The 21795-nt window shown below is 38.7% G+C and overlaps 1 protein-coding gene and 1 long non-coding RNA gene across 2 annotated transcripts; one reads left to right on the top strand and one right to left on the bottom strand.

The window, feature by feature from the left end:
- Nucleotides 1-152: 152 nt before the first annotated feature.
- Nucleotides 153-13226, top strand: LOC143207066 (uncharacterized). Its single transcript, XR_013008601.1, has 3 exons — nt 153-1259; nt 4562-4803; nt 10900-13226. It is a non-coding gene; the product is annotated as an uncharacterized LOC143207066 (long non-coding RNA).
- Nucleotides 13227-14456: 1230 nt separating this feature from the next.
- LOC143221991 (uncharacterized) lies at nt 14457-17290 on the bottom strand. The gene is made up of 4 exons (XM_076447765.1): nt 17287-17290; nt 16333-16483; nt 15010-15184; nt 14457-14899 (listed from the first exon to the last, which is right to left on the bottom strand). Exons 1-4 carry the CDS (start codon nt 17288-17290, stop codon nt 14687-14689), a joined length of 543 nt encoding a protein of 180 aa, XP_076303880.1. The 3' UTR covers nt 14457-14686.
- Nucleotides 17291-21795: the final 4505 nt, after the last annotated feature.

Genomic DNA, 21795 nt, shown 5'->3' with positions numbered 1-21795 from the left:
AAAAGTTTTTTTTAATATAATATATTTTTCTATTTTCTACGAGAGTCGCGCGGCGAGGTGTGACGGTTAATATAAAAAAAATTTTTTCTCCAAGACGCACAGTTTTTTTAAAATTCGTTTTTTAATATTGCATTGTCATCCAGTTCTGAGCTATGTTTAAAGTTTCAAGTCTCTAGCTCATCGGGAAATGGTTTAAAATTCGATTACAAGATTTGACGCATACAACAACAACTCGGCAAGCTAATATAAGCGTGGTGAAAAAGACTTTGTGACACCGCTGGAAATTTTAATCAAACCTTCGAACTGTTTTGTATAAAACTTATCTACTTCTTATTTCACTTCTTTTTACTTCTTATTTACTTCTTAACCCGTGTGTACGATAATAATGATAATTATTACACGGTAATAACCTATGTTTATAAATAAAGGTATCGCCGCTCGGGGCATGGCCCACATTGCCCCGCCGTCAATTACAATTTAATAGGCCCACGGGACTCCCCGTTCAATTAATTACAAGCTCGCTAAACTCGCCAGCCGCAACATTGTAGTTACGCCCGTATGGTTAATTGACATTTAAAAAAGTGATCAGCGATGCGCCGTTCCTCGCTCCGAAGGATCGGGTGGCGTTGCGCATGCAATCAGCGTAAATTGTTCTGGGGAACGATGACTTTTGGGCGAAATGGTAATTTCGACGCCATTGAAACGGTTTATTATTGCGATTTATCGGCGGCTGTCGTGTTATTGTTCGTCGGATTTACGAGGAGCCGCAACCGGTTCAATGTTTATCCGATCATTTTCCTTGTCCCGTATTAGTATCGAGAATTTTTTAATTACCAATCCATTTCCGGGACGGTTGACAACCCTAGCTCCGAGTTCGTAGCGTTTGCATGGTTCGAGGATAATCCAATCTAGTCTCGCGTAACAAGTTGAACAGTAGAGTCGACCATTGCGAGAAAAACAAAGCTGTCGCTTGAGAACCCGGCGGATAAGACTCGATTCGCAACCCGGCTTTCCCACAGAAAAGAACGCGACCGCGAAACGTTGTACACGCGTTCCATGAGCGCGCGTGTTAGATTTAGAACGTTTACGTATACACGCATACACACAGGCGCGTCTCCCGATTAAGATCGCTATTGGCAAGACTGTGAACCTTCCTTTTTTATTGTTCGTTTTATTTGCATAAACCTTGCTGCCCGTCGGGCGACGAACGAGCGATGCCGGTGACTCAACGATTCCTTGTACCCAAGGATCGAATGACGGTACGTTTTTTATTTTACGTTTATCCTCCGCGCTCTTTATCGGTTTTATATTTGCACTTGTATTTGTTCTTTAATGTTTGCTCGATCGACAGACATTTTTTTCAGTCTATTAATGTACATATGTATATGTATAATAATATGTAGACAGCGGGATTTTATGCATTTATAACAACGATGAGTAGGTGTAATATAAAACAGTAAAAACATTAGAAGAATTTAAAAAAATATTGTTATATTATTTCCAATTAATCAAACACATTCAGAAAGAAAGTAAATATCTATTTCACTCCAGTTTGTTGAGTGCAGAAATTGAACAGGGTGGTACACCAATACCCACCAAAATCACATAAAATCGAAACAACTTGTTTAATAGTACAAAGATAGAAAAGAAGTACAGTAAACTCGTGTATAACGCGATCAAAAAATTGTTTGAAACGACTGCATATTTACAAGTGTATACTTTTCATGTGACAGTAAATTTACATATGCAAAAACTGTTTAAAAAGACTGTACACTTACTGATACAAGAGATACATATATGTATACAGTACCTTTAAACAATTTTGTGATCGCGTTATACGGGAGCCGACTGTAGTTTATCATGTCAATGATTTTTGTAATTGCGATGTTTTCATTTATTTCCGGTAGAGTTTTCTGTGCTGTACGAACGATGTATTTTGTCATTTTGTATTTTGTATGTACTGCATGTATTTATCGTGACTCATTCGCGTCTTGTTCTGTTGATAATTCATTGTGGCAGAAAGTTAGCTGATTTGCATGATCCCGTATGCAAGAATGGTTACCCACTAACATTATTTTCTCTAATGAGGCTTTCGCCTGGCAACTTTTAACCTTCGATTTCGTAACACTAAATTTGTAGCGCGTATAACACACTGGCAAGAATAAAACCGTAACGAAAATATGGATTAATCAGTCACTCGTGCTTTCGGCTTTGAATAAAGAGACTCGTGTGATCACGCAATATCACGATCTAGAGTGTGATCAGATCGCGGTACGACGAGCCATTATATTAAGAAAAATTAAGCGTAGAAAGTATTTATACATATGATTTCACGATTTCCCACCTTGAATAAAAATGGTGTACTTCGACATTGTTATTTCACGAGGAAGTAACAAGAAATCGAACATTTAGTAATTGGTAAAGAATTCCAGCTGAGAGACACACTTCCCTTTCGCTCTTAACCCTTTGCACTTGATTTGATCGATATAAAACTGATATAATACCTCGTACAATACTTTCGGTAGTTTATTGAAATATTAATACGTTCAGTAATTTATTGAATACTTTAATAATGCAACAAATATTTTGAGTAATGTTGTAAGAGTTATTAGCGACGCCTCTCTCAGTCACCACTCGAGTGCGAAGGGTTGAACGTGCCCTCATAATTATAATAAGAAATGAGTTTATCAATTATTTCACATAACACTATTTTAAACTAAATTAATTCAATGTAATTTTTAGGATATTGTGAAAAATGAACCGTTAGATATTGCTTGTTATTTAGTGTTAGCATCCTTTTCCTGGAAGTATCTCGAAACAAGAACTACAATCACTTAGACCACTTTCATAATTATGAGCACAAATACAGGTTTTATCAACGAAAAGTGATTTTAGTGTAAATATAAAATTGTTCTCGCTAGCCCGGCATAATACTATGTTGAAGTGATTCGCACATGATTAACATCGGAGCCGAACCTGTTCTGGAAAAAGTATACGCTCGCGTTAACGAAGTCTAACCACACGATAAAGCCGTTCATAATTGCACCATTTCCAGTTAATTAGTAGTCCCTAGTAAATTACAAATTGCTACATATCCTTGGAATTTTAATCGTCCAGTCCATACAGAGTGAACTTTCGTCGCGAATGTCAGCCGATTATGTTGCCTGATAAAGTCGATTAAGACGTCATTGGCTGTTTAAGCGAAGCCTGTACCTCAATTTGCATTGCTACTTCAGTTCGCCATAATAGTTTCGAGCATGGCATCGTACAAATCATCATATTATCGCAGCATCGTTGACGCGCTAATTTGCCGTTCGTTTATTGTTTATTACACGTATACTACGATTTTATTTCTTCAGCGGGTCCCTGTCCACTTTTCAACTTTTTCCTGGAGAAATCAGGACAATTATTATTCGAAAACGATCGTGTACCGTGAAATACATTCTTCCTCGTTAACCTGTTCATTGATGATAGAAAACCATGCAGATACGCGATAACCAATTATAATCTTTCCGACCGTGAATTTTGAGAAAAATGTATTCATTAATATTAACACCTTCCGGAAGGACAGGCTGTTCATTTTCTAGATATTACAGTGCACAGGACATTCTTGTCTAATTTTCGCAATATCGACACGGTTTCGCAGAAGGAGTCTAGATCAGCGGTGGCCAACCTTTTACGTACCATCCGTAAATTTTTTTCACATAGTAGATCAGATGCGCCATACAACTTGAGCACTTTTTCTACCTTCTTACTTACTCTACCTTCTACCACCTTATTATTCAATTTTCTCAGTTATGCGGGAATAGCTTCGGAAATCTTGAACATATGGTATAGGAATGTAGGGAACTTGAAAGGGGCTTGTGCATAGAGGAAATAGTGAGTGAGAGGGGGCCAAAGAAAGCGATAGAATGGCTGAGGAAGTTAGGGGAAAAAAGGGAAGAAAAGAGTAGAGAGAAAGATAACAGAAAGATAGCTCAAAGCAAAATGTATGAGTGGGTCCAGGGATGTGTGGAATGATGAGAGAGTTTAGTTAGAGTTGTAAACCAAGTTCCTTTTTATGGCCGGAAGGCTAAAAATAAAGCATTTCTATTCTATTCTATTAAATTTTCTCGAGAACAACGAAGCCGCCCACGCAATTTTGTTAGTCTTGATTTTCATCTTATTTCCTGCCATAGAGTCCACTTGACCGAATTTGTACCATAATTATGAAACTCCCGGTATGAACTGAGAGCCCTCGAGTGTCGAAAATATGAAGATGGCTCAGTTATGGCGACTACTTCGAAAGAATACGTATAGGCGTAAGAATCCAGTGCGCCACTTGTAATCATCGAATGCGCTACAGGTTGGCCACCCTTGGTCTAGATCATGCCGTGCACAATGGATCGAGCAAGGGAGGGAGGGGCGGACGCACGGTTGGTTCCCTTTGATCGATATCGTCGTGGATGGCGCGAGCGCCTGTCGTCGTTAGGAATTAATTATCGGGCAGCTCCTAAAAGGATTCACGATAACGAGCGCAATACATCCCGACCCCTCTAATTACTTCGTTGAATCGTTGCAGGGAGGTGGAACGGAGGATGATCGTCGTGCCGGATCGGCGAACCGGCGAGAGGGATCGTTGATCGAGGATCGAGGGGAGTCGCGGGCAGCCGCGCAACGCTCCGCTGGATCCTCAGAAGTCGGGCAAAAAGCTTTTCTCCCCGGCTCCCGTGGTATTTCATTGCCCGTATAATCATATCCGACATATAACCATCGTTATGTGGCCACCGGTACGGGGACCGGAGCGTCCAACCGCCTGCTTCGGTAAGTGTCAGTTTCAATTTCTTCTTCCTTCTCCGTTTCTTTCTGCCAATCCCTCCCCCTACTTCACTTCTGCCTCCCTCAACCGTTAGTCTTCTTTGCCAACTAGCCGAGCCTCATCTCTCTTCCCTCTTGCAGTTTTCGCCGTCCTCCCAACCTCTCCGTGTCCCTTGGAAATATTAGGTAATCGTGTATTCTTTTTATACAAAATCCTCGGGACACGCGATAATTAGTCAAAGAACTTATACGGTGACTTCTATTAATATTGGACCATATACGATTTGAACTTTCTTGAGAAGCTAGAATGCTAGAACAATTCCTTTACTACATGATATGAAAAGAAATTTTTTCAAAAAATGCAATCAGTCGGAATTGTACAGAAAATACTAAAAGTAGAAACTTGCAACATCTTTCGTCTGTTTAGCCAGCCATTCGGAGGCCAAGCCATTCTAGAGCACGAGAAGCAAGTCTATTTTTCAGAGGTTTTTTACAGGAACGAAAAATCTATTTACAAAAAAATCTATCAAAAAAAGAACATTCTACAGTCGGAACAGTACTCCCACAATTTCGGGCAATTTCAGAACGAAGAACCAAAAATTTTGAAATCTGTAAGTCCAAAAGCTAGAGAAGCACAACACATACGGATTTTTTGTTATGAACAATTTTTCAGGTACTTTCAGACCGAGCCGACACCCACGCGATCCCAAGCATCGCGACCGTCGGTACATCATTTCCGAAACGTCCCCGGTAATTACCACCACTCCCGTCCCGTTCTGAGATGTTTTTTGCGTGTCCCTGCCATTTTTCCCGGTGTTTCGCGCGCCCCGCCGTTTTTCTGCGTCCCCTGTCCGCGGTATCCGCGCATTCATCTGCCGCGTTCTTACCCCGGGTCTCGTTGAACGTGTCCTTTCCCTCTTCCTTTCCAATTATATACAGCGTGTTCCTCGTTTATTTACTAAGTTCTAAGCGCGCGCCGACTTCCAGTACGTCGGAACGCGCCGCTCGGATTCCAGGTGGCATTCTGCCGTTTTTCCCGTCATAATGCCAGACCACTTTTGTTCCCTCGGACTGAGGGGCCGTGGTCCCCGGCATTTCGTAGCTATTTAGCTACCCCGTGTCCCCCTCGCCGTCCACCATTCTCGCTAAACCCGATCTTCTATCACTTGACCCCTCGAAATCCCGACGATCGGCTCACTCTCGCAATTCACGTCTGTTTATAGGTGCTAGCCTTTGTCTTTCGGCGCCTTTCTTCTCTCCATCCCCCATATCCCACCTCCCCTTCTTGCCAATTAAAGCCTCGAATACCGCGGTTCGATAATAAAGCTTGAACCTAGCTTTATTCTCCGGAGATTGGCATTTATGTGTGTTTCCACTATCTGTTTATTCGAGAGTTCTGCCTTTCTCAGAGATAATTACCATTCGTACGAGAGTTAATGAGTCGCACGTTGTCGAGAATAATAAACGCTCGGAGAATAATTAACCCCTTGCCTTGAGACGTTGAGTCCGACTCCCCGCCATAATAAACGCGAACGTTTTTCCAAGGAAAATCAGAATTTCGGACTCGTTTTCTTCAACTTTTCATGGCGAGTTCGCTTCCACGAATTCGTCATTCTTTCTTTGGTTTTGTTCTTCGAACATACAGGGAATAATTAACTCTGTAACAAATAGCTCTTTTCGACATCGATCGGCACGTCGCGTCGCGTCGGTGATCCACCATTTCTTACGTGGACGTTTGGCCAGCCAACAGTAAAGAAATCAATCGTAAATTCTGTATTACCATCAAGGATCGGCCACACAAATCACGGGGATCTTGCAGTCCGTTTGGATAGTGGCCAAAAAGTCGTTTGGGATATCGAATGCTCATTGAGAACGGATCGGAAGGGATCGATAAATCATACATCCCGTACAAACGAGGCCCGCCACATTCGCTTATTCAATAATATACAGGGTGTTTCAACATTCCTTCAACATCCGGAAATAGGAAGTCCCTGAAATCATTTGAAGCGACATTTTCCTTTGCAAAATTGGCGTCCGCGGTTTTGTGAAGGAGTTAAGAACGAAATACACGGACCAATCAGAACGCGATCTAGACGCGTGTTGGCACAATCGGCCAATTGACAGTTCGCGCGCCGGACCGACTGTGTCAACACGCGTCTAGATCGCGTTCTGATTGGTTCGTTTTTTTCGTTAATAACTCCTTAACGAAGCCGCGGACGCCATTTTTGCACAGGAAAATGTCGCTTGAAATAATCTCAGGAACCTCCCATTTCCGGATGTTCAAGGAATTTTGAGACACCCTGTATGTATGTCTCAATGCTTGTAGATTGACCATTTGCGAGAGATTCTATGTCTGTAAGCTAGGCTAGTTTGTCCATTTTAATAATTCCCGTTCACGTTCGTCAATGATGTCACATTTACATGGCACGTGGGAACACTTGTTTAACCTTTAATTAAAGCTGAGGCATTGCAGAATATGGAGAAAATACAGAGATTATGGTAGGAATATGGTAGGTTACAAGAAATTTGTGATTTATCCAATACCACGTTTCTCTCTCTCTCTCTCTCGGTTAGACTTTTTTCTGGACATGCTGATTTGAAAAAACTAATGAAATCTCAACTTTTTCGTTGAAATGATTGTAATCTCTCTATTTTTTCCATATTCTGCAATATTACAGCTTTAATTTAACACTCAATCTACCGAGCCTTGAAAGCAAGTGGTACATGTTCCCTTATAAAAATGACAAGATTGATTTTATTTAGACTTTGTGCAGCTTCTATTGTAATATTTGCTCCACTAAAGATATCTATACAATCATTTCTTATGAAATTATTTTTATTATACGAATAATCGTAAAATAAAAAATGTGAAACCGGTGATGGTAGGTTCAGCGTTAAATAAAAATCGCTTTATCTCATTTCTATCGAAAGTTCTTTGGTTTTTACAGAAAATTCATCGCGCTTTGCCCCACTGCGCGTGGTAAATAAATGTTCGATCGCCGATACTCTTGCCGTTAAACGTGTTCCGAGATAAAGTCCCTGATAGATATACCGCGCGTCATAATGAATTCTTTTTGCGGTGGCTGCACACTGCACCCTTTCGAACGACTTCTCGGTACGTCTCCGCCCCGTTCTTTTCGTCCCCCTTTCCCCTCGCCCCCCGCGGCGGCTCCTCTTGTTCTCGTCATTATTATTATTATCATTAACTATAAAAGAGGAGGGTAAATGGTAGCGGGGAGACTCGTCGGATAGAGAGAGAGAGAGAGAGAGAGAGAGAGAGAGAAAGAGAGCGACACAGAGAGAGAGAGAGAGTAACAGGGAGAGTATATGTCTGTAGTAGAAGGAAGCTGCTCGTAGGCCTCGTGTATTTGCAACGCGAGAATTATCGATCGCCGGCAAGCATTGCATCATAAATTACTGTTTTTATCCGAGGGGCCCGATTTTGGGGCCCGAGGCTCCTTTTATTCTCTTTTTCGCAGTCAGGAGATTTATCTGAAATATTAAAAGTCGCTTCCTGCCATGCGCACCGAGCGGGCACCGACTCGCCTCGGTCATTGTTCGCACGCCATTCTTCCGCCATTACCGTCCGACTGCGAGATCTCGCGATTTTATCGCGAATAAAAGTCCACCGAGTCGAGTTTTGTCGGAATTCTTCTTGAAATTATTACTTCAAACGCGTAGTCCAGTCATCATGCGTAAATGTCATTATCCTTAAATGTTTAGTAATTGATTTAGATACCAACGTATTTAGTAATCTAAATTCTATTTGGAATAATGGCATAGCAATGTTTAGTGACGACTATGAGTCACCACTCGAGTGCTAAGGGTTAAAGTACAGCGATAACTAGAGACTGCGGATCTTTATGCATTTATGAAGAAATTGATTGGGTGAAATATGAAACAGTAATATATTGTTTTTAATGTACCAAATACCTAATAACAAGTAACATTGTTCTTAATGTAACGAAGGGTTCGTCAAGGGACGAAATCAATTTTTATTTGCCTCCTACTTCCCACAATCAATGCAGAATATTTTTATTTCGCGTAAAGGTCCGCAGTCTAGTGACTGTGCTATTTAAATGGAGCTCTCGTTCGAGATTTTACTGGTTCGAATAAAAAAAGGAAATCTAGTTACTTTTGGTGCATAACCTCGTCTCTACTTTGCATTTGATCGTGTACTATCATTGCGTATAGCATTACAGACTGGCGCGGCTCGGCGAGAGGCTGGGTGCACGAAACACGCGAGAATTATCGATCAACGTTGATGCGCGGCCGCTGTAAATAACAGTTTTTATACCGTTTTTATCCTCTGCCGTTTCCCCTGGTCGTCGGAGATTTATTTGAAAAATTTTTTTAAAAAACCAAACTGCCCCTTTCTTTCTCCCGGGCTCGGCTGGCCCCTCTTGAGATGCACCCGGCCGCATGAGATCGTCGTACTTTTGCCGAAGGTACCCCTTGCAGCCGGCTACGTGGCGGAATGCGTTCGCAAACGCGCTGTGGGTGATTTTTGCAGGGCCGTACTGGACCTTTCGTCGGCTTTCCGTCGTTAAATTTTTGCCCGGTTACGAATTTCGATCGCCGACGGTACATTCGATGTTATCCTCGAATTTTCGGTTCGATCTTAAATACAAATACCTTATACGTGAATTTTAATTTTAATTATGTATATATGAATGAATTTTAATAAAGTTGAAATTTCAAATAGTTTGAAATCAGCTGTAAAATGTTCAATTAAAAAATGAAATCATTCAAGTTCAAACTTTAGAGAGAGAGAGTACCGCTCCAAAAATAAAAGATACAAATGAATCATTGTATACATGAATTTGAATCGCGTACTATTCATGTTGTATCCGACTGAAATTCTGAATTGCTTGAAATCGATGGCAATATCCAAGTTGTTTTCAATCGAGATCAAACTAAACGACTAACTTAAAATTGCAGGAAATGTTATTCAATTCAAGTTCAAACAGAACTCCTCAAATTAAATTACTCATATCATAAGTGTGGTAAATTATTCGGGCTCCATAGTGCATATTTAACATAGCTGCAGATGCAGACAGATTAGCACAGCGAGAGCCGTTTGTTTATACAATTTCAATAGACGTACAAGAGTCTCCACTTAGCCAGGTAGCTGAAGAAATAAACTCGTCTGGTCTCTCGAACAACTGATTTACCGCAGAAAGGGCAATTAAAACGCAATGATTTATTCTGCCGCGGCCATAAGACCGAGCGGTTCAAGCATTTAGTAGATGACGAATGCCGCCATGCATCAGTCAGGTTTTTTGGTCGCAAGATGGCACATCACAGTTCGCTTCTCTCAATCTACTCTTCGTTATCATTATGAACAGCTATAATACAATTAATTTCTGTGTGTGGCAGCGATAAAAAAGTTTCTTCGTTTTGAAAACGAAATTTAAAAGGACATTTTGTCGCTAGGCCCGTATCAAGCAGAGTTGTGCAGAATTACAAATGAATTACTCCAGGAATTATAATTACAAAGTAATTGAATTATATTCTAATTCAGTCATATTGTAATTTATTATTCAGATCTTTATTCAATTAAATTACAATGTAATTCGCAATTGCAATTGGAGTAGAATTATAAAATACTTTGTAATTCAATTACAATGCAATTCATAATTGTTATTGGAGTATAATTATAAAATAGCGTTCAGCGATTATGAACGAGGACGAGGAATAGAAACTACGCCGTATAGACAGCAAACAAGTATATGAAAGAAAAACATAAAAATATATCGCACTTCTTCAAAGTTCTGGGCCATAATTTGGAGAGCTGTATTTTAATTATATTGTATTTCAATTACACATCTGATTATAATACTTAGTAATTGAATTAATTGAAAGGTTTGAATTATGTAATTCATTTACGACGTAGTTGAAATACTAAACATATAATTGAAATACATACAATGTAATTCAATTGTGTAATTTTTACAATGTAATTGAATTAGCACAACTCTGGTATCAAGTTATCGTCTCCCTGCCTATTCAGATCATTAATTTGAAGTTGCAAAGTATGAGAGAAAACCTCTCTTATATTACATTATAAAATACTAATGTAAAGTATACTTACTTTTTCAGAATCTTCTGTTACTCACTTTCCGAAGTCGTGACGGCGAACGAGATGAAGTTACTCCGATCACGATCAAAATAGCTCTGCAATCTAAATGCGACTTCCGCGCGGAAACTCTCCCCTCCCATCATACAATGTATTCGATCACTGATCGATTGAATAAAAAATAATCGTTTATTAATTTTTCACATTCATATTATTGGTGCTGGCACAAAGACCAGACTACTGGCGATATAACTGAAAAGGATGTTATAGCAGACAAAAAACGCACACGGATCAGCTCGGAACTGGCCGAATATTTTACAACCACCGCGCTCCGACAACTTTAACCCCGAGAGATGGTCAACACGTGCGACAGACCCACCAACCAACGAACAGACAGACATACAATTATAAATTACGTCATTGTCGACCGAAAACAATACGAAAGGAATTTCCTTGATAGTTTCCCACTCCTCAATCTAAAGTCCTTCTGACACACCCTCGTCCGATTTTCGGTTACTTATAATCCTCATTTGTAACCAATACGATTTTAGTCGATGAAATACTTGTTATTCCATGACTTTTTTTCTTTTTGGGGAGTTATAACAGTTATGGTCCCTGCGTATAACCATACATCAAATTTTGCAAAAACTTTGACAGCTTATATCTTGATAATTATTTGTTTGCGACATATGGTTTCTTTCAAACTTATTCTATTATAGATAAGCGGAAGGTGTTGATGTGAAAACAAAAAAATCTTTGTTTTAAAAACTTTAACGAGAATTTTCTTTGGCATAAATAATTTTGCGGCTAGTTTCTTTTAGGAATGTCCACCGATTCAGAGTAGATTCGTCATTTATATAGGTTATATAGATTCATCACATAAAATTCATTTTATACACCCTGTACACCCACTGTAAATAAATAGCAATTTCGAAGGTGTTCATAATAATTCGATGACTCACTATGCAGTACGCACGGGTTTCTTGCTGACGGGAATAAATGAATTTATTGTAAAAATGAAGGATCCACCGTAGATACGGTCCTGCGATTGCCAAAAGGTGCTCGAGGACCCCCGTTACGTTGCGCTGTTCGACAAGAAAATTTGCCTCCGAGCTTGAACCGCGCATATCGCGCGCATACGTGTTCACATAGTATAAAACTCGTATAGACGTCGGTGCATATGTACGGGAGCGGGATGGCACGGCTGATTTATCGGTCGACATTTTTTCGGCAGATTTTTATTACGTTTTGATCCTCTCGCGCATACATTTTAGCGTTCGCTACCGCGTCCGGGCCCTAATATGGCGACCCTCCGATCGGCAAACGAAACTTTTCATGGTCTACACTTTTCCGAAATGTTTTACGACCCTGCCCCGCGCGCCTCGTTAACTCTGTAAATTATTCCCGGAGCCGTGCGACTGGAATTTATCATCTGTATCTCGATTACCGACGCGTAATCATGTTTTATGTTAATCGTACCGGCGCGGCGGCGCATTATTATCAGCGAACCGAGGATCTTTATGCGTTTATGCCGTATAAAAATCTTCGCGATTTCCTATCTACACTACAGAGTCGAATAAAAAATTAACGCATTTCTGGTTTACGTTTAATTTATTTGGAACAATACCGCGAGGAAAAGAACATTCTATCCGGTTCATGTTCCTTGGGATTTTTCTAGAAAAATGTACATTTGCATGAAACTCTGCTGTTTCGTTATCGGCCATTGAAATCATTGCAGGAATATTTATACATTTCGTAAACGATATTCTCGTAAAGATTATTCACTGAAGGTTATCTGTTTTTTTTATATTGATAGCCTTCTTTGTCTTCTTGATCGTGTTGATGCAGTTTCCGCCGTTTATATACTTATTAAACATTTCATTTTAAGGGACAAGTATCTATTATTTTATAGGAACGATTTTCACGATAAGGTTTATCGCTGTCTTCGTCGGTGTTTAACAGTTGTCGTATAATTTGGTTAATTTTTCTAATAGTTTATAATTAGACAGCGGATCTTTATGCAATTTTTATGCCAAATGAAAGTTTTGTACCTGAATTGCAACAAACTGGAGGGAAATACAAATTGACTTTCTTTTTTAATATGCTTAATACGTTAAAAGTAATTGTATATGGGTGAATCACGAATCGTGATGAGTAGAGATTATTAGCAGTTAGATCGTAAATGTTTTTATCGGGTAAAGCATAGTTTCAAAAGAACTTTCACGTGATTATAGCAAATTTTTCGTCAATTCTTTTTTCAATAATTTTTCAAGGTCACCTTCAATTTTTTGCAAATACCTATAATTTCTTTACGCTTATTTGTTACAAGATTTCAAGGCGAATTCGTAAACGTACCATAATGTTTAAAAAATTGCAAAAAAATTGCAGAAAAATGCAAAGAAGATTGCAATAAATTGCTTTCTTAATCAAAACATTTTCTTAATAACTGAGTAATTTCTACTGATCACGATTTGTGATTCACCCTGTGTATTGTTATATGAAGAAAAGTATTGTATATTATTATATTTTATATATTAAGATATTGTTATAGTTTATATTGTTATATTGTTAAGTCAGTAGAACAATATTTTAAAATATACTGTTTTAAATTACACATACTCTCTCATTTTTTTCATACAGTTTCTCGAATTAATATTCGTACGCTCTAAAAAAGGCGATAGCGTTTTTAATATTGTACTATACGACTTGAACTTTTTTGGGAAAGTAGAGCAATTAGTTTACTACAGGATGTGAAAAATTTTTTTTTTTCAAAAATAGTAATTGATCGGAATTATAGAAAAAATACTAAAAGTCACAAAGTGCACTGTGAAAGTTTCATCGAAATCGGTTGATGCGGGGAAAACGACAGGCATTGGAAAATGTAAGAATTTTCTTAGAGATATATGCAGAAAATCGTGAAAATCTGCAATTTTTACCATCTTTAAACGTTTGTAGCTGATTGCAACGTCGACCGATTTTGACGAAATTTTCAGAATACATATGTTTAATTGATACAGATCTACAAAATCTTTTTTTTTTTATTTTCAATATAGGCCCACATAAAAAAGTTGTAAAATGCAACTTTTAGTATTTTTTCTACAATTCCGATCAATCGCAATTTTTGAAAAATCCTTTTTTCACATCCTGTAGTAAACTAATTGCTCAGCTTCCCAAAAAAAGTTCAAATCATATAGTACAATATTAAAATTGTTATCATCATTTTTAGAGCGTCCGAATATTAATGCGAGTAACTGTAAATGCATCAAATCCGCTGTCTATTTATAATATATGGCCGAACTGTAATAGTTTATAATCTGTGGCTGTTGCCAAAACATTCAAGACAAGGCATGTTCAGAAACAGAAGACCTCGCTGACTGTAAACCGAGCAACACGCACATATAATAAACAAATAAACAGCTTTTATAAAAAGCCCTACATTTTTCAATTCTTTCGACCGTAACATAGCTTTGTGCTCGTTGTCCAAATTGTTTATTAACAATTCAAGTGCTGGTTTTTGACAATAGACACGCAACGGTGCTTCTTAATCATTTCTATAACAATCGTATATATCAAACTTGCCGCACAGAGTCATCCACCTCTCACAATGTTTCGAGAGAACAAGTCGTCTGTAATTCAATAACATTCGTTAAATTACACACAATATTATACATATATACATCTCCGCAACAGTTGCAGAGACCCGCAGTTGAGTTATAAATAATTGTCCGGGTAGTTGATAAAAAGAACACCCAGTTTCAACAAATCTCACGGTAGTTCTGGCCAAGAGCAGAGGGATTTGCAAATTTTTGGTCAGTGAAATTCTCTCGCGAGTGCGTCGATTATCCTTTGAAATGTGACGCTATCCAGACCACAATATGGCCTCTCCTGAGGTGGGACAGGTGTCGATCTTCTTCGCCGACGACGGAATATGTCGTCGAAGTCGTCAGCGGCGTTCGGAGGATTCACCTTGGCAAAGTAAAGCGCGGCGAAACCGCTGTAGATCAGGAGAGCCGCGGTGGCAAGCTGCAAATTCATCCATTCATTTATTCTGTTTTCTTTTTTTCATGAACACTATAATAATTTTGAAAAAGTTCAAAAGAAATTGATGTACTCATTCAAGAACAGAGACTCACTTGAAAAACGGCCCAGAACTTGTAACTACCCTCGTTGATGAGGAAATCATAATAGCCACCCCAATAGTCAACTTTTGAATCCACTATTGCCTTCTCTTTTTGTTCCTCTTCCTCCATGTGATGATCGTGATCATAATCATCCTCATCGTGACCGCGTCGATATGCCCTCGAATGTCTAACAACAGTAAACATTTGTTAATTGTCTTTGTTGAATATTTCTGTGATATTAACTTATCAACACAGTATTGTTAAATTCTTCTAATGTTTTTACTATTTTAAATCATACCTACTCATTTTTGTTATAAATGCATAAAATCCGCTGACCAGTCATAATAGACTTCCTATGACCTTATTTTTTATGTGGATGTATCGATGCACCCGCCAGGTGCAGTTACTTTTATTATCCTACATATAAAAGTATTGGGTTGGAAAGGGAGTTCGTAGTGTTTTCAAATTGAGAATCGAAGATTAAATTAAGGTATTTATTCATATGTTTAATCAATAAAAAAAACACGAGAAGTTACCTCGAAAATGGCAGAAAGTAATAGAACAGAATGGAAAATATGTTATTGAATACATCTGTATGAATAAATGTCTGAATTTTATAATAGCTTTCAATTTTAATTTACAAAAGCTACGAACTTTCGTTCTAACCAGTGGTGCATTACCCTATGGGCAACTTGGGCGAATGCACGGGGCCCCAAACAAAAGGGGTCCCCGAACACAAACCAAGATCCAAGATCTAAATTCTACGTTTTTCTCATAAAGTTCTTTAGTTGGGGTTAGGGGCTCAGAAATTCTACTTTTTCCCTAGGCCCCAACTAGTTATAACGCGCTACTGGTTCCAACACAATACTAACCCAAGGTCATCGAAATGTCAATACTTCACGAGATATTTGACATTTTGTGTCGGAAACATACTTCATACAAGAAGCATAGAAACTCTCGATATTAATTGTAGGAACTAATGTCATGTTTACTGTGACACAAAATGTGGGTATTGACATTTCGATGACCTTGGTTTAGTACTTTTACACGTAGGATAATAAAAGGGATCGATTGGTTTAACAAAAAGATGGGATTGCATTAAAGAATAAAGTGCAATTGCACCTGGCGGGTGCATCGGCGCATCTACAAAATAAGGTCATAGGAAGGTAGGACATATTATGGCATATGATTTTATCCTGTATCATTTTTTTCTATTTATACTTGAAAAAGAGCAGTAACTTTTGTCCCAGTTCCCAAAATCACCCTGTATATTCGAAGTTGATTTTACAACATCGTACGTAAGAAAGAAATGGTTCGAAACGATTTTTAAAGTACCTGTACGATTGCAGAGCTGTGACAGCGTCAGAATTTTCTGCAGATTCCTCCAATGGTATAGCGATCGCGGGATAATTGTCATCGGCTGAGACATGGGAGATGCAAACGAGTAACAGAAGGCAGTGGCAGACTAAATTTGTTCGTCTTCTGTCTGAAATATTGCACATATGTTCTTAAAAGATTCGGTTCAACATCATTTTAAATAGGCCGTTTAGATAATACAAATAAAAGAGTTCTACGTAACAAGTTGAAAAGTTGAGAAGTACAGTAAATCATCTATAAACGCAAAAGCCACGTGGAGGTTCGTTTGCATTTATCGTAGACGGACACTATTTTGTAAGCAACAGCGACTCTCCGCGTCTCTTTCTTTCCCATACGCTATCCTTCCTTGCGTCCGAAACGTTCATCGTCAATTAAACCACTAAATACAGTTGAAATTATATCGTGTTTGGTCTTATTTTAATCAGAAAAATGCCACAAGTATATTGGTGAAAGTTCCATAAAAAAATAAGTTATAACAAAAAAGATTTTATAATGGTATTACATTGTGAGTACGCACGGGCCTTTGAACTGTGCCGACGACTGCGACTCTCCGCGTCGCATTAGTAGTGGTTCACACCGATATACCCGAGCTGAGATCAGGTTGCTGTAGTGGAGGGGATATTTTTTTGCATTCATCGTATATGGCCTTTTTGCATTAATAGAAGATTTACTGTAGTTCGAGCGGTAAACAAATCGCTGAATAGTACCTCAGCTTATAAAACTTCTGGCAATTCTCTCTCTTTCTCTCCCTCACAAAAAGCATGAAATACAAACTTCTCTAGATTTTGACACAATTTTCGACATTCTGAATTTCCCAGAATATATTCAATCTCGATAATATCATTCTACTCGGCTTTCTGCGAAGTTCATCGAGAAAGCCGCGATCGCAGGAGATTATTGTTCAGCGCTTACCCATAATGCCTGTTCCGGTTGATTCTGTTCGATGAACCCTGAGAACTGGTCGGAAAACGCGTGTCCTGCGCGTCTCATTCACGAACACGTGTCTCGCGAACACTTTTCTCTTCCGTTTCACCGATTCACGCGAACCTGTGTTCACCATTAACCGGCTCGTTCATACTTCGTAGCCGATCGAACCGAATCCTCGCAGAACCGGGAACGAAAATCGCCGCTGCTATTGTTCGGATCTCGAATCGAATCTCGAAACGAATCTCGAAACACGCCGATGACGGGAATCCCGATCGGAAGAACCGTCGACGATCAAATGCAAGCAGCAACTGAGAACCGATTCGAAGACCCAGTTCAAACACGCTGTTACGTTTCACGCGTACCGGTAACTGTATCACCAGAAACGTTAAGCAAATCCAGCGTAAGGCGCTAACAGCCCTAATTGTTACAGATCTTACGTATCGTCGCGTCGTCTAGAAACACTTCAGTCAAGAATTCGCCACTAGGCGACGAAACGGACGAGCCCCATTTCCGCACATTCTGCCTCCTGTCTTCGCTCTTTTATTTCGAATGGTGTTTGCACTTCTTGTCTCCGCCTTTGTTTGCAGAATCTCAAACGATTTTTAGACGAACGCAATTGCCCGCGTATTTATTATACAGGTTTTGCACTCCAAACTCACCGTTTTGCAAATCAATTTCACTAATAAAGCATGGTTCTCCTTCCTGTTGATAAAGAAAATCGCATACACCTCCTATCAGATTGCGTAACCATTCGTGAACAGACGATTGAAAAAATTTATCCATGGAAACAATTTTACTTTATTATTCGACTGTGGATTTGACCTACATAGACATTTATTTTTCTTATCAGTCATTTTAATGAGTTCAAGATAGTACAACAGTATTTCCAAATTCTATAAACTTTTCTGATGTTTCGCATCTGATCTGCTTTTTGATAGATGCATCAAATCTGCAGTCTACTTATTGCACAGGTTTTGCACTCCAAATTCACCAGTTTGCAAATCAATTTCACCCTTTTGCAAATCAATAACAAACATGTAGTATCTTACGTCTTACTCTGCTGATTGATATTTTGCATAATTAACAAGAATTAATAAACTTTCAATTATTATCGTTGAATCAGCTTGATTTTATCGTTGAGACCAGAAGCTTCTGGAAAAAATGATTTCAGTAATGACACTGTTTAAGAGTGTCTAAATAAATAAATAAATAAATAAATAATTTTAAATATTCTTGATGGATAAAATTGAGTTTCAAAAGGATCTGGATGTTGGAGTGCGAAAACCTGTAATTCACATATTTCGTATATTCGCTTTGCCTTACGCGGACGATTTCGAAGAACTCCGAAAATTCACGAGTTTCCATCAAGTTTTCCTGTATGAGAATTCGAGCACCGGCTCGAATCAGGAGCTTTACAAAATCATAAGGCGGTGCACCCGACTTAATTCGTCCATGCTCGTTAATGGGCTAAAGACGCTCGTGTACGAGCGTAACGAAGTGGCCAGCCTCTAGGCCGTTTCTAACTGAACCTGCATCAAGCAGAAACATGTGTCGCAATTATCGCCGGTTTAGAGTATTGTTTCAACGGTACTTGCTTAAGAGCACGCTAATCGCCTATCCTAATACCGTAGGAGGATGTACATATATCGGTTAACCAGGCTGATGCTCGTTGTTGTACGTTTGGCTACTGTCTGTTTGCGGTACCAACAACAAAAGTTCCGCCGCCAGCACTGCGAAAAACTTTCCGTCATTTAGTTAGCCGGTTAAACTCTCGGCTTATAGATGCGGAACGGCTAAATGCTCAAATTGACCGAGATAAAGACAATCGAACAACGGACGACCAGTTCAAACAGCCCCAAGGTATAGTAACCAAGTCAGACAAGTGTCTAAAAACCAGGGAGAAAAATGGAATTTTACGGTGACCCTTGTCATTTCGCTAGTGAATACTTTAACTCAATCCAGAATCACTATTGCGAATTTTTTCTTTAAATAAACGACGTAAATAAATTAATCTATTGCTCGCTGTATTCAATGTGTACAGGGTGTAAAGAAATTATATGTCGCGTCTACCATAGGATGATTCTACACCCTCGATTTGGTTGAAATTGAACCAACGAAGGTGCCGCGAAATTGACCTTGACCTTGAATTTTAAGGCCAGAAGGTCAACCATTCTTTTTTAAATTGCATCGTATTTTACTCGTCGCGAAGGTTAAAAGTGCAATAGGAACCGTGGGTCGCAACTCAACCGCGACGAGTAAAATACGATGCAATTAAAAAAATTGTTGACCTTCTGACCTTAAGATTCAAGGTCAAGGTCAATTTTGCGGCACCTTCCTTAGTTCAATTTCAACCAAATCGAGGGTGTAGGATCATACTATGGTAGCCGCGAGATACAGTGGCCCACAAAAGTGTTCGTGTTTATACATCCTTTAAAACAGAATAACTTTTTTATAATTGTACCAAACGACCTGATGTTTTGTAAGCAATTAGAAGCATTGGTTTACTAAATTTTCCACAAATTATAATAATTTACAAGGTTACATGCAAAACTAAAAAAGGCATTTTTTAAAACTTTTTCATATGGGCCCTTAATGCAAATTTAAAATATATGTTTTGCAGATCTATGTTAGTTATGCACATACATACAATTTCATCGAAATCAGTTGACAAGAGAAAAAACGACACGAATCTACAATTAAACTACAACTAAACTACAATTTTCACAATTTTTAGCCGCTTGTAGCTCGTGTGTATGTTAATCGATTTCGATGAAATTTTCAGTATGTGCATAACTAACATAGATCTAAAAAACATATATTTTAAATTTTCATTAAGGGCCCTAATAAAAAAGTTTTAAAAAATGCCTTTTTTATGTTTGCATGTAACCTTGTAAGTTATAAGTTTTGGAAATTTTTTTTGCAGACCACTTAGTAAACCAATGGCTTCTAATGGTTTACAAAACATCAGATCGTTTGGTACAATTATAAAAAAGTTATTCTGTTTAAAATGGTGTACGAACATTTTTGTGGGCCACTGTATAATCTCTTTACACCCTGTACACGTCGAAGATTGTACAGGAAACTTTCAACCTGATTCGTCGAAACATGCATTCTCTCAAGAGCATTACCGATCAACTTTATAGTACCTTTGGATTATTATATTCACAACTAAAAATTGCTGTACCATTATTCAAAATATTGTTTACACTAGGTCGGAAGAAATGTTTAATTTTTGAGTTGAAATAGGTCCGCAAGATACAAATGTGTATGTGGTACTGCTGCATCTTGCAATTGACGCAAATCATTTTTATTTTACTCATTCAGTGGTATAGTGTTCACATTGCACCCCCATTTATTTATCGTGGTTATACAAAAATCTGTAAACTTCCAAGAAAGCATTGCATTTATAATTCGTGTCTTCCAACGTTGAATCTATTTCGAATCTAATCTATTTCCCGGTATAAATAAATAAAATGTGGTTAACTGGCTAGCTAAAACTGTAAAGGAAAGATAAATACATAGATATGTATAGTATAACGCTGCTGTATCTTGCAATTGATGGAAATCATTTTTATTTTACATAAAAATCCCCGCAGTCTATTTATGATACAGTGGTATAGTGGTCACACTGCATCCCCATTTAATTATCGTGGGTATTAAAAATTGTGTAAACTTTCAAGAAAGCATTGTATTTATAATGTCTGAATTGCGACGTTGAGAAGAATCTAATCTGTGTCTCGGTATAAATAAATAAAATGGGGTCCGCGAAACCCTAGGGCGCTAATAAATCAGAAAAAGTCGGTGGTGTGTGTCCAGAGGTAATCTGATCGCGGATCGATGGCGATTCTTATGCATGAAATGCATTATGCACGGTCGGGAACACGCGAAAGTGTAATATGATGAGACACTTTGTATTCTCGGTACGCGACGGAACTGAGGGGATCATACCCGAAAAGAAAACCGGGGATGAGAGCCGGATTGCGCCGGCGTAATTGGTCAATCGGAATGCTGGACCATCAGGGATTCTCGCCCCGTTTCCTGTAATTCTTTCGATTCTGCCGATACTGACAAATTCCACCTCGTTATCCGTCCAAAAAGTTGCGCCGTGACTCTCCGTTGTGACAGTAAGAAGCGGCCATAACCGAATACGCCGGTATTGCGAGGAATTTACGAACGCGACATTGTTCCGAAACGGCCGTCTTCATGAGCTTAATCGCGCCACATGATCGACGGAATATTCTGCTTCTTGATGTACGCAGTACCCGCAGTTACTTTTATCCCCCGTCAGTTTCTTTTGCCTTCCAGATATTATACAATCGCGATCGTGATATTTTATAACTCGTGTCGCAACGAAATCGAACTTGAGAAAAATTGACCATATCAAATGGGACAAGAACATAAATTGGTTAGAACGAACATCGTGAAAATGTTATGCAATTACGATCACAATATTTTACAATATTCACCATTAGACTGCGGATTTTATGCATTTAT

This window comes from Lasioglossum baleicum, chromosome 3 (genome assembly GCF_051020765.1).
Source record: "Lasioglossum baleicum chromosome 3, iyLasBale1, whole genome shotgun sequence".
NCBI classification, from domain to species: Eukaryota; Metazoa; Arthropoda; class Insecta; order Hymenoptera; family Halictidae; genus Lasioglossum; species Lasioglossum baleicum.
Note: the sequence above shows the minus strand (reverse complement) of the source record. Positions and strands in the feature narration are given on the sequence as shown.